General features: G+C 36.6%; 1 protein-coding gene across 10 annotated transcripts in view; it reads left to right on the forward strand.

The window, feature by feature from the left end:
- The window catches only part of LOC124644418 (la-related protein 1B-like), a 103,855-nt gene that overhangs the window by 29,188 nt on the left and 61,850 nt on the right, over positions 1 to 12,817 (forward strand). For 4 of the 10 annotated variants that reach the window (XM_047183745.1, XM_047183747.1, XM_047183746.1 and 1 more), the window contains 2 exons: positions 3,557 to 3,662; positions 5,197 to 5,276. In XM_047183745.1, coding sequence (XP_047039701.1) covers positions 3,557 to 3,662; positions 5,197 to 5,276 — 186 coding nt within the window. Of the gene's footprint in view, positions 1 to 3,556; positions 3,663 to 5,196; positions 5,277 to 9,705; positions 9,920 to 12,817 lie in introns of those variants that run through there. The other 6 variants (XM_047183758.1, XM_047183749.1, XM_047183755.1 and 3 more) reach the window with 4 other exon arrangements.

Genomic DNA, 12,817 nt, shown 5'->3' on the forward strand with positions numbered 1-12,817 from the left:
GAAAACCTAATAAAACAAGAAATTGCTTAATATTAAAGTTGACATTTACAAGTAAATGCAAAGACCGGTTGGTTAATTTTACTTAGGTTTTTGCTAGGCGATTGTAGGCTTTATTTTGTGGGAAATAAAGAGGTTTTTTGCTGTATCTATAGCGTAAGTGTTGACATATCGGGTTGGGTGTGGTACAAAGTTAGAAGCGGAGCGATTCTAAAGCTGCATTTGATTTTTTAACCCCCGACGCAAAAACGACGGGGTGTTATAAGTTTGACGTGTCTGTGTGTGTGTGTGTGTGTGTGTGTGCGTGTGTGTATGTGGCATCGTAGCTCCCAAACGGATGATCCGATTGTAATGCGGTTTTTTTTGTTTAAAAGGAGTGTCATTCGGGAGTGTTCTTAGCTATGTTTGGTGGAAATCGGTTCAGGTCTTCAAGGTCATCAGCTCGTTTGTTAGGTGTGAGAGGAATGTTACACGCTCAGTTTACTTGCAAGCATGTGTGGGATCCGAAATTTGAAACACTAATGTCTTCTGGAACCACTGAGCTGGTCTGCTGTTAGGGCACGAAGGTAGGAGACGTAACCCTGAACTGCCTTTTAGTAAACCCATCGAGTTTGGGCTCGTTGAATTTGTCTTGACTAGTTCTCTTCAATTGACGAGAACCTGATACTGGAAATGGGATGTGGCGGATGAAACCCTGGAATGCCGGAATGAAACGGATAAACCGATTTATATCTTCGCTGAAAATCTAGAATTACCAAAGGTTTATGTTTCCTCAATCTGTGCAATTCTCCCAGAGCCAGTATGTTATGAGGATTGTTAAACAGCATCCTTTGGCCGAGATCGCATAGAGCGACCCCATCTTAAAATAAAAGAAATTAACTGAAAGAAGGAAAAATTAAGGAGCTCCTTCAAAAAGCATGAAATAAAATTAAATTATAAATTTAAAAAAACCCCCGACCCAAAAAAAGTACGCAATTAGTATGACAAAAGGTTAAAAACGCTAAACCCAATAAAAAGCAAAAAATAACTTTTAACACTACGTAAGTACCAACTAAAGCATGTCAGACTAAACTAAATTTTGACGTGTCGGGGGACCGCTTTTACCTTCAAAAATACTTACATAAATCAAATGATACCTAGCTAATTACAACATTCGTATAAAACAAAATTATATACACAGTTATAAGTAGTATATACTTAATTACTTCTAACGTTAGGCTAATAAATTAGAGCGGTCCCCCGACACGACAAAATTTAGTTTAGTCTGACATGCTTTAGTTGGTACTTACGTAGTGTTAAAAGTTATTTTTTGCTTTTTATTGGGTTTAGCGTTTGAACCTTTTGTCATACTAATTGCGTACTTTTTTTGGGTCGGGGGTTTTTTTAAATTTATAATTTAATTTTATTATTTGATGGCCAATCTCATTGGTGATGCAATTACAATGACTATTTAATTCTGAGATGTAGTTAACAAACCATCGGAGCCAAACGCAGCGATCGAATCCAATTCAACTGTGGTCTCATACACTTACCCGGACCGAGACGCACCAAAGGAATCGTTTATTATTCCCTTACAACCTGTAAACTGCCTCGTTGGTCTAGTAATCGCACAGCGCAGGTGCTGAGTACTGTTTCGGTTTCGATGCCGGGCAGGAATAGCTTTATAGGTTTTGAGAAACTTTCACAAAATAGCTCGTATTTTGGTAGTTATTAAATGATACATCCATGCATCGGTTAAATGACGGTCCCGGGCCTAAACTCTCCGATCGTTTCGGTTTGCCGTCCCATCGGCTCCATCTGTTTAGCCTATTCCTGACTAAGGTCCGTCCCCTCGGATTACGAGGGTGAGGGAATAGTGAGTGCACCTGTGTCTGCGCAAATGCTTTTGGACTATAATATGTCCTGTACGGTAAGCTGACCACCGTACAGGACATATTATATATGAGATTACTAGCTTCTGCCAGCGGTTTCACCCGCATCCCGTGGGAACTACTTCCCGTACCGGGATAAAAAGTAGCCTATAGCCTTCCTCGATAAATGGGCTATCTAACACTGAAAGAAGTTTTCAAATCGGACCAGTAGTTCCTGAGATTAGCGCGTTCAAACAAACAAACAAACTCTTCAGCTTTATAATATTAGTATAGATATATATGAGAACAGACGCCTTGGCCGAGAATTGGTATAGATATTACAGCAGACATGAAATGGCATAAAACGCGAAGATCATATGACTTGTGCCACACGTACAATTTTCGATACCGTAAACTAGTTCTGATATCAGAACTCGATTTGGTAGGTGTATTTAAAAATAATTGTTCCAATTGTGGTACCAATTTATATTGTATTTAACTATACCTTTTATTTTAAACTAGTTTCCATTTTAAAAGTCGCTTCTGAAAGATGTCTAACCAGCGTCCCGTGAGAATTACTGCCCGTACCGGGATAAAATGTAGCCTATGTTACTCGGGAAGAGTGTAGCTTTCCAACAGTGAAAGAATTTTCAAATGGATTCAGTAGTTTCAGAGCCTTTTGGGTGCAAACGAAGGAAACATGTTTCCTCTTTATTTAATTAGCAATTTTGTCTTTATTTTTTCACACAAATTTTCACCAGCAGCGGTTTCACACGTAGAACCACTTCTGACCGGGATGTAAGGAATCCCTATAGCCTTTATCGATAAATGACTGTCTAACACTTAAAGAATTTTACAATTCGGCTCCTAATATAATATGTAAATCGGTATGCACTTTCTATGACTCGGCTAATATCTTTGTATGGCACATTTATTTGCGCTCCCGAGCTTACACAAACATAGACAATGTGCATATACATTTACCCACACAAGTACAACTCACCCCATTTCGTGAAAAAAAAAACAACTTCATATGTACATTATCGCATTTTGTGAAATTAAAAAAAAAAAAACAATTGAGTAATTCCAAGTAATTCTCAAGTACAAATGTTAACGAGAAAAATATTAATTTGTTTTGCTATACGAGTGTTATGACTTCAAGGAAAATGTATGAGAAATATCCACACATATATGTTTACATTTAGCTATCGGGAATTACCTGAGATTAAATGCATGTTGCACCTTGCACGTGGGTGTATGCTGTGGACGTGTACCAGTTGCCATGGTTTCTATTCTTCCATCTCGAAAACGATTTAGAATGGACTTTTAATTATGAACTTTTTAGATGAAAAGGCAGTAGGGTTAAAATGGGATGGGGGGACCCTATTATAGGGACTTTGTTCTATGTTTGTTAGCAGGCTGTATCTTATGATGGACAGTTACAATTTTCGCAGATGAAGTATTTCTGTTGCAAATACTGAAAACTAAAGGGCTATTTTAGGGCTAGTCTTATTTCATTACTGTTCAGTATAGCCTATAAGTAACTTACAAATATATAACTTTGATTTATTAACTAATTTCAATTTGGTGGTTCACATATTCTGCTGCCTATATCGCTCACTAGGGCCAACTCATCCTAAAACAGCTTTACTTAGTCAAAACAGTTTTGTGAGATGTAAATACTAATGAAAGCTATTCTTCTTCACCAGGTGCGAGGAGGCAGTACAGGAGTGCCGCCCCCAGCGGCTCCAGCTATGATCGAACAGGAGAAGAGATCTCCTCTTCAGCCTCAGCAGCAAGGCAGAGTGCAGCCAGGTAACTACCTATGTCCTATTCAAAGTCAAAGTACTTATTTAACATAACTTGTCACTGGTGTGTATTTACCTAAACCTTCTTTAGGAAACCCATTCATTAGTGGAAACTGCATGAATATCCTTTCAGCGGATTTTCGCGAAAAGACCTTACCATGGAATATCGGGTTGTCCGGGTAATAACTGGGTTGAGGAGGTTAGATAGGTACTCGTTCTATGTGGTACGCTGATACTCAGATGTATTCCGGTTAGACTGGAAGCCGACCCCAGCATAGTTCATAATTTGTCTAGTGCCTTGAACACCTATTCGCCAAGTATACTTATAGACACAAACGACGTCAACCGTCACGCTTGCTCTAGGCTAGGCGGAGGCGATTTCAGACATGAGTCCGGGGGCCCGATTCTCCTAAGTTAATAATGTCAAAATCGAATAGAAATCGAATCGCAATATGATCGCAATAGCAGTTTTAACCATATCGGGCATTCTGCTACTAATAAAAGACCAATCGTATTCGATTGACATTTGATTGGTGTGCGATTGGTTTGCTATTTTGGTGATTTTGGTCTATACGGTAGTTTGCTGTACAATCATTTTGCAATCGTAAATCATTTGCAGACAAAATGATTCATTATTGAATGACAGAAAATGATAAAAACGTTTATTTCTAAGAAAAAATAGCGGAATGCCACATACGCTTCAATCGTAATCGAGTCGGGATTGGATCTCAGTCGAATCGAGTCGAACGTGAATCGAATGGCGCTTAAGTAAAATTAGGAGAATCGGGCCCCAGGTTTCCTCAAGATGTTCCTTCACTTTTACTGAGTCATTGGTCTCCAAGATATAGTTTAAAAAGTTTTATTGGTACTTGTCTAATCAGGAACCAAACCAACTTCAGATCATTCTACTAGGCTACCACGACTTAGTCTTTAGCAATAGTGATACAAAACTGCACTAAATGTCCACTGTATACAACGACAATGTTGTGTTTAGTTACTGCGAATGTGAGTGCTATATGAACTGAGTCGGCTAGGCGGGCCGGAGTCTTGATATAAGAAAACACGGTTGCAGTGTTGATTCTACAATTTTTATAGACTCAATCCTCTCTTAATCTTATCTCTCTAATGTTAGTTTTTATTTTATTTCGATCGTTATATGCAAGAAAATTCTCTTTTTCTCTCTACCAGCATGGTCAAACGCGAAATAATCTCAATAGGAACTTGCAGTGTAGTCCGTTTGATGGCAATAATCATCATGATCCCTAATGTATATTCCATAGGATCCTTACTAATATTATAAATACGACCAGTAACTCTGTGTTTGTCACGTTTTCACGCCAAAACTGTCGAATTTTAGACCTAGGATGTCAAGATTCTACACCATCTGTGTTCTAAGTTCTATTTAAATCCAATTCTAGAGTCTAGAATCTGAGAAAAGTGGGTACTGTCACAACTTCACCAAAGCCCATAGGATCCACTATATTTCCTCCGATTTTTTTATCTCATAATTATTTTTCACACATACAACAATTTCTTCGCAGAACCAGTGGTTGTGTCGGCGCCCGCGCCGCCCAAGCCGGCGATTGTCAAGGCTCCGAAGCACGCAAAAGTTAATCAAAAGGTAATATTTTTACTTTTACTACAAATGGCCTTGTTGCACTTTTGTTCCTCAAGGTATAGCGGAAGAAATGCGAAAATTGATAGTTCAGGAGTGGTCAGCGGAATTTTACTGTGACTGTGTGTGATTAATTAAATATTATTTAAAATTTAATATTAACAGGTACCACTGAAAAAGCATTTAAAAACACACAAACTTTACTTAAATCCATACTATTCTTTATAGGATGCATGTATCTGCAATACTGTGGCCGGCAACATTGCAAGCAATTGCTATCAATACTAATATAATAAAATGAAGGGGTACAAAAGTTAAACACTCATTTTAAATATTTATACAGGGTGTGTCGTTCACAATCACATTAAATCCTATCGCATATACTTTATGATATTCTATAGCGAATTGTAAAAAAAATAACCTGATCCATTCAGTGGTTTAACCACAGGAGTCATTTTTCGTTTTTATAATTTACAACATCATGTGTAAAGCAGAGATAAAGTTAGGAGTATCGAATGTTTTGATCAGTTGTCAGCTGTCAGTTTTCAAGGGAGAATTTCAGTTGTTTGTAATGATTGACTTTTATGGTGTTCTAAATTTCGCACATTTTTATTCTATTTACTTTGTTTGAAAAATTCATTTTTTTTATTTTTACGTATTTTTCTTTTTTCTTTGTTTTAATCGATATATATTAACCAGTATATTAACGCATTTCATTTAATGTGATTATGAACGACACACCCGATATTTGGTTTGATAAAGTACTCTATTTATCGGTTGTTTTGCTTGAATTTGACATTACTTTTATGGGGCTCATGTCTAAATTCTCTCTTGGGAACGGCCGCAATAGTTCGGTGGCAAAATTGTTCTGGATGGGCTGTATAATTTGACTTGTTGTCTTCGTGGATATAAGGTGTATAGTAGATATAATAAAGATATAGTTTAGTTATTATCAGAAACAACATAAGGAAATAAATAGTCTATCTATCGTAACCCAATGGTGCGATTAAGTACACTAAAAATGCTCGCGAACAAAAGCGTAGCGTCCGCGAGTCCACAACTAGCATATTACTGTTACTGTTACAGCCTTTTTATCGTCCCACTGCTGGGCACAGGCCTCCTCTCACACGGAGAAGGATTGAGCATTAATCACCACGCTTGCTTAATGCGGGTTGATGATTTCAGACTAAATACTCCAGGTTTCCTCAAGATGTTTTCCTTCATTTTTTTATCAGCCGTTGGTGTCCAAGATATACTTAGAAAGTACATACAAACTTAGAAAAGTTGCATTGGTACTTGCCTGACCTGGAGTCGAACCAACACCCTCATCTTCGAGAGGTGGGTTCTTTACCCACTAGGCCACCACGACTTTTTACTACTATAGTTCGGCCATTCAGAGAATGCGTTCCTGACACGTCGCGATTGAACTGACGACGTAACTTTGCAATGGCGTTGCAGTTACGATAAAAATATTTTTGCTGGTTGTTTACCGTTTTAACAATTGAGGAGCATTAAAACAACATTATTATATCAATAATCAATGAATGTTATAATTTTGTGCCAAACTGAGTGTCAAATAACTTGGTAAACAATATTTTTCTAAATCTATACTGCGCTATTACAAGGTTATGTCAGCGGTTTATATTTTGTAGTGCTGTGCTAAAAATAACAGGCAAGTATCGTAATCTGTTCTTATACAGTTATAATATAAAATAATACGTTTTGATTTTCTTTTTAAGAATTGGAAAATAATGGACTATAAGACTTAATTATAACGTTTATGAAATATAAAAATAAAACTATGACCAAACCGCATTTTTATACTTAGATTAAAAATGGTAACCCCAAATGGCGTTATGGGCCGCCATTTTGTGACGCTAAAACAGTCGTCCGTTGTCGTTTCGTGCGCATAGACCACGTTTTTCAAGTGTTTTCGATCTGTTTTTATTTGATTACCCGGCTTTTGTTAGACCGAGATATCAGGATTGATTCTGTTATTGATAATAATATAATTATACATGTAGGCGAAGATGATGATGAAGACACCACCTCCTCAAGCAAATCGGAGTCTGATTAATATTCTGTTCGCACATTCAATTCAATGTACTTGTAACAAAGAATAAATAAAACAATTTTATTATATGAATATTACCTTTTTTTGGTTTCCACTTAAATAACTAAAATATAAAACAAATGATTCCGCCAATTTAAAACGAAAATAATCTTAAAATAATGCGGCGGTTCATTTTCAAGGAACGGTAACGAACTCAGTGTTATGTTGTGCCCATCACTAGTCGTGACTAACTGATAGGTGTCAGGAACGCATTCTCTGAACGGCCGAAGTATAACTAACTAACTAGCATGTGTTCGCGCACAAAGGTTGCAATTTCGCGGACATTTTACAAATGTTCGCGCGCAATGTGTTACTGTTTGCTACAGCGAGTACACCAGAAGGAACATTTGTGTGCACAGTGCCACAATGGTGGAATTTTGCCTTTAACTAGCCTAACAACACGATAAGAAAATTACGGTAGGCATAATTATATAAAAAGCAATAAGTATCAATTTATTGCTAGTTAAAATAATGCAAATAAATTGTGCGCGAAATCAATTTAATATAAACCATGGAAATTATTTTTTAACTGATATACTTATACCTAAATAAAACTAATCATAACGTTTATTTTAAAAGAGGAAAATGTAGGTTTTTTTTATGTTGAAATAAATGATGATGTTACGTTAATTTTGGTGTAAAAACCCCCATGTCCGTTTTGTGTAATTATAGAGTAATTGTATGTTAATATCACCACGCTTGTTCAATGCGGGTTGGTGATTTCAGACTTAGAAAGTGCCTACATAGAATTATACCGTCGTACCACAAAAAAATTTAAACGTCTGTTGAACACTTGTCTAAAAAATTACAGATTATGACGTTGAAATAAGTTCCGTTTTTCAGCCACACTTTTTTTAGACAAGCGTTCAACAGACGTTTAAAAGATTTTGTGGTACGACGGTAAGAGTTTAAGTTAGCCACCTATAAATTCTTTGGGATAAAATATTTAAGACTTGTCTCTCAATTACTGAGAATCAAGGCCGTGCCGCGGTTTGCTGCGCAAAAACAGGTTTCAATTGTGTTCTACGTGTCGTGCAGTACATGTTGTTGTTAAGTAGTGTTGGGTTGTGTCGATAGACGCGTCGGTACGGTGGTATCGATAGTTTTACATTGGTGGTTGAATTTGGCCGGGGGTTACTGAGGAAAATGGATTTCATTTCAATATGGTATTGCTTACTGTCAGTATGATGAGGTCATGGGATTTTTAATTAAAGTAGCTTTTTTGCTGCATATATTTCGAAAAACAAAAGTCCTAAATCGACAAGGCTCAATTCTTTGTCGGTTTTGTACAAAATACTCGTGTGTGTAATGCAAACTAGCTACTACAGACATAAGACTGATGTATGTAATAAACTAGCGGTTTCACCCGCGTCCCGTAGGAACTACTCTACGTACCCGAATTAATGTAGGTTTCTATAACTGAAATACCTAATAAAATGTACTAAGTACAGTTGGTGTGATATTTCATCGCTAAAAAACTCGCTTTTATCTCTGTATTATGTAGAAAAAAAACAGGAAAGGCGTAACCGTCAGAATCGCCCTTCCGTTGACATTTAGGCGCGTTGTTTCATAGGCGCGGCTAATTTTATTAAGTTCGTGACCTAGACTTTTAATTAAATGGCGAATTTTACTTAATTTACTGGGAATTTTCATATGAAATCTGAATCGCTTAATTCTAATTGCAATATCTTTATAACAGCTACATGTGTGTAGTAGAGTGCATATATATTTTTTTTCATCTATCTGATTGTTCTGACTAATCTCCGAAACAGTTTGACCAATTATAACGTAACTTTTAATTCAACATTGATTTGTCACAGGGCATGGTGGTTGCATCTAGCCTTAAAAAACGTTTATATATGTGTTTAAACCAGTTTCAAAAATGCAGGTGCAACCACAGGAAGTCGATAAATATAATTGCCTGACAACGCAGTGAAAGTGGTCTCATAAATAAATATTTATACACAATACCCTTTACAAACTTACATAACGAATATGTTAAATTGGAAACGCTCAAGATCTAGTTCATAAGGCCAGTGTATAATTAGATACATTGTAATCATAATACGTAAGTGCCTTGAAGATGTATGCAGTGAATACCACTGTTGTTTTGTTTTGTATGCATTTAGATAGTCTGTGTTTAATTTTCTAAATATTTTTAGCAATAGATTTTAATAATTTTCATAGAAAAAAATACTATATAATGAGAAAAATTATTATGCCGATCAGTCAAGCAATCATAATCGATATGATTTGATTCGCGTCCACAACAGCATAGCGCGTCACTATTAGTTGTTCGGCTATCGTCGGCTCGAGCGGTCGCGCGCTAGGCGCGAATAATTTCAAAACTAATTCCATATTCAAATAAACAACATTCTATTTTTAAATCCTATATAAATCGTTTTTTAACTGACTTTGATAATAGTGGTGTTTTTCAGTGCTAAAGTTGGACTTAAAAGTGTTGTGTTCAAGTAAAAGTATTTACGTAAAATTAACAATTGTACGAAGTTTTTTTTTATTGCTCAGATTGGTTCCGGTGACACATATGGGTTTTTTTAATTGTTATTAGTTTAGTTTTTTTCGCGATTTATTTCACATTTTCCGTTATTTCGGTAGAAGCGATAAGGAGGGTGTTTTAATATTGCAGTACATATTTGCTCCTTTGGATATGGTTCGACGTTGGTTTCACAGTTTTGTGGTATAAGCAGAGATCACAGTGAAGGAAAAATGCGAAGACTTACAGGAATTAGTAGTTTTTTTCAAAATATATCTATTCTGTTTATATATTTAAAATCTTGTTTATGTTATACTGGTTAGGGTAAGCGGCACTTACTGCGGTATTTTTTTGGATGGGTGAACATACCTTATGTGTACTAAGGAGTATACTTAACTATATGGACTGGAACCGCCATGATGGCTGGACCTCCAAGAGTCACTATCAATCCGCGTGTCTTCTCTTTCTGAGAAGACGTTTGCTCAGAAGCTGGTTCCCTCGGTTTCCTTTATATCCCGAAAGAACTACCTTTTTCTCGTACCAGATTAAATAGCAGTGATACTCAAAAGTACCTGGCTTGTCATTGGTTAAAAATATTATCAAACTAGCTTCCGCCCGGCTTCGGCTGCGTCGAGTTCGGTTATATCGCATTTCCAAGAGAACTCTTCAAAAGTTCGGGATAAAAACTATCCTGTGTTCTTTCTCAAGGTCAACTCTATCTCTGTACCAAATTTTATTAAAATCAGTTCAGTGGTTTAAACGTGACAGCGTAACGCACAGACAGATAGAGTTACTTTCGCATTTATAAAATTAGTAGGGATTTCAGAAATACAGATATTACCGGCTACTGTTTACGTCATAAACTCACTCTTGCCTATAAAGTATAGTTTCCTTCTATTGCATAGAAAGATAAGCTTATTTATGCATTTGTTACTGTACACAATACGTCATTAAATAAAAAATATAAATAGTTTAGGTATTATGTTATCTCTGAACCTACTTCGACAAATAAAATAAATTAACTAATGGCTAAAATAAATTAACCACTTGCAAAACGTTAAAATTTTTTGTTGAAAATCTTCTGTCACTACAATAGGTTTAGTTTTTAATAGGTTTTCTTTTTAAAAAGCTATAGTTTCTATATCTATTTATGTTTCTATAGCATAAAATAATTACTATAATAAACTTTTTACCCAGCAGCGCGAAGTAGTTCTCTCGGGACGCGTGTGAAACCGCGGGACAAAATCTAATAAAAATTAAGTATATAATTAAAATAGAAGATCGTCTTAACTAATTATTATGCATTCAAAAAGCAGGTTGACCCTGATACTTGGACTGTTAGTAGCCTTGAACTTTTGGTTTTATAGATAAAATAGATAGGAATGATTGCGCCAATTTGGTATTAAAATACCATTATGTGTTAGCGTTTGAAATAGTTCGCTTGCGGCTGTTTTTCTTAGTGTTGTAAAGTGAACGCAAACACGCAAATTTTTTACCGACCTAAAAAGAGAGGCTGTGTTTGTGTAGTTTTATCAGTAAACTCAGAAAGGTTTATCCAAATTAGGCTGGATAAATCAGCACTTTTCGAACGTCGAAAACAAAAGACAGCCGAAACGCCCACCCTTCACCACTTCCTACATGTTTTTGCTGGGAAGAAGAAGTGGCGCAACAAACTCCCCAGCAACACGTATCTGTCTATCTTTATAATATAACTAGCTTTCGCCCGCTGTTTCACCCGCGTCCCGTAGTCGGATGGTGACAAAATCCTAAAACCTTTTCCCGGGTCTAAGTTTCCTCCCCTCTAATTTTCAGCCAAATCGGTCAAGCCGTTTTCATGTTATGTCGTGACAACGGAAAGCGGGTTTCATTTTTATACATATAGATAAGAATAAATGTCACTTTTCGTTGTGATTCTGTAAGTCAAGGACGAGCTCATCTATGTAAACCAAACGTTTAAGCCTCATTTGGACTATTTAGTAGATGGCTTAAATGAAGTTTACACTAAATCGGTCGAGCGGTTCTTTCTTTATACACGTAGCAAGTTAGATATAAAGTAATGATACCCCGTTCATTTCTAAAAAGTAATAGAAGTCTAGACGGAAGGTCGACAAGCTAGTCACGTGCTCTCTATGTGTGAAGATTCTTAAGCAACCATTTTATTAGCTCCAAGTATTTTAATGATTAAATTCTTTAACGAAGTGTTCTACTTGGAGAGTTGTGCCCGGGATATACAAGGCAGTTTTCAAGCTACGATAGTAAGCTGGCTTAGAACATGCTAGTACTCATCTGCAATTTTCCAAACTATGTTGGGGTCGGCTTTCATTGAATTCTTTGGCAGTCGTTACGGGTAGTCAGGAGCCAGTAAGTCTGACAACCAGTCTCGCAGTTGAGGTCGTTTGATAGGCAATCGCTCCTTGTAAAGCATTGTACTCAGCTGCATCTGGTTAGACTGAAAGCCGACCCCAACATAGTTGGGAAAAGGCTCGGGAGATGAGATGATGTTGGGGTCGACTTTCAGTCTAAATATTAGTAAGCCACATACTGAGCGTTGCTTCTATCTAATACCCTATATTTGTATGTAATACTGTTTCAATGAAAGGTAAAAATGGCATAAGATACCGCTACCCATCTGGGTCAGACGGTACACCCTTAAATAACTTAAGTGGACCCTGACCTCGGAAAAGTGTAAAGAAAATGAAAGGAAATTCAATCTAAGGAGCAAATTGAATTGATTACTTACAAGTGGCGTTACATCGGCATTCAATTTCATGGCACTAGTAATAGGAGAATTTTCTTTTCATCAGTGACAAATGGTCAAAGTATTTCTTCTTCTGTGAGGCATGTCAGACTGTTTATTCGGTTACGGGAAGTACTACCCCGGACGCGGGGAACAGATATTATTTGATTTAGTAGTAATCAACTTTTCCCAACTATTTTATG

Source organism: Helicoverpa zea, chromosome 30 (genome assembly GCF_022581195.2).
Source record: "Helicoverpa zea isolate HzStark_Cry1AcR chromosome 30, ilHelZeax1.1, whole genome shotgun sequence".
Lineage (NCBI taxonomy): Eukaryota > Metazoa > Arthropoda > Insecta > Lepidoptera > Noctuidae > Helicoverpa > Helicoverpa zea.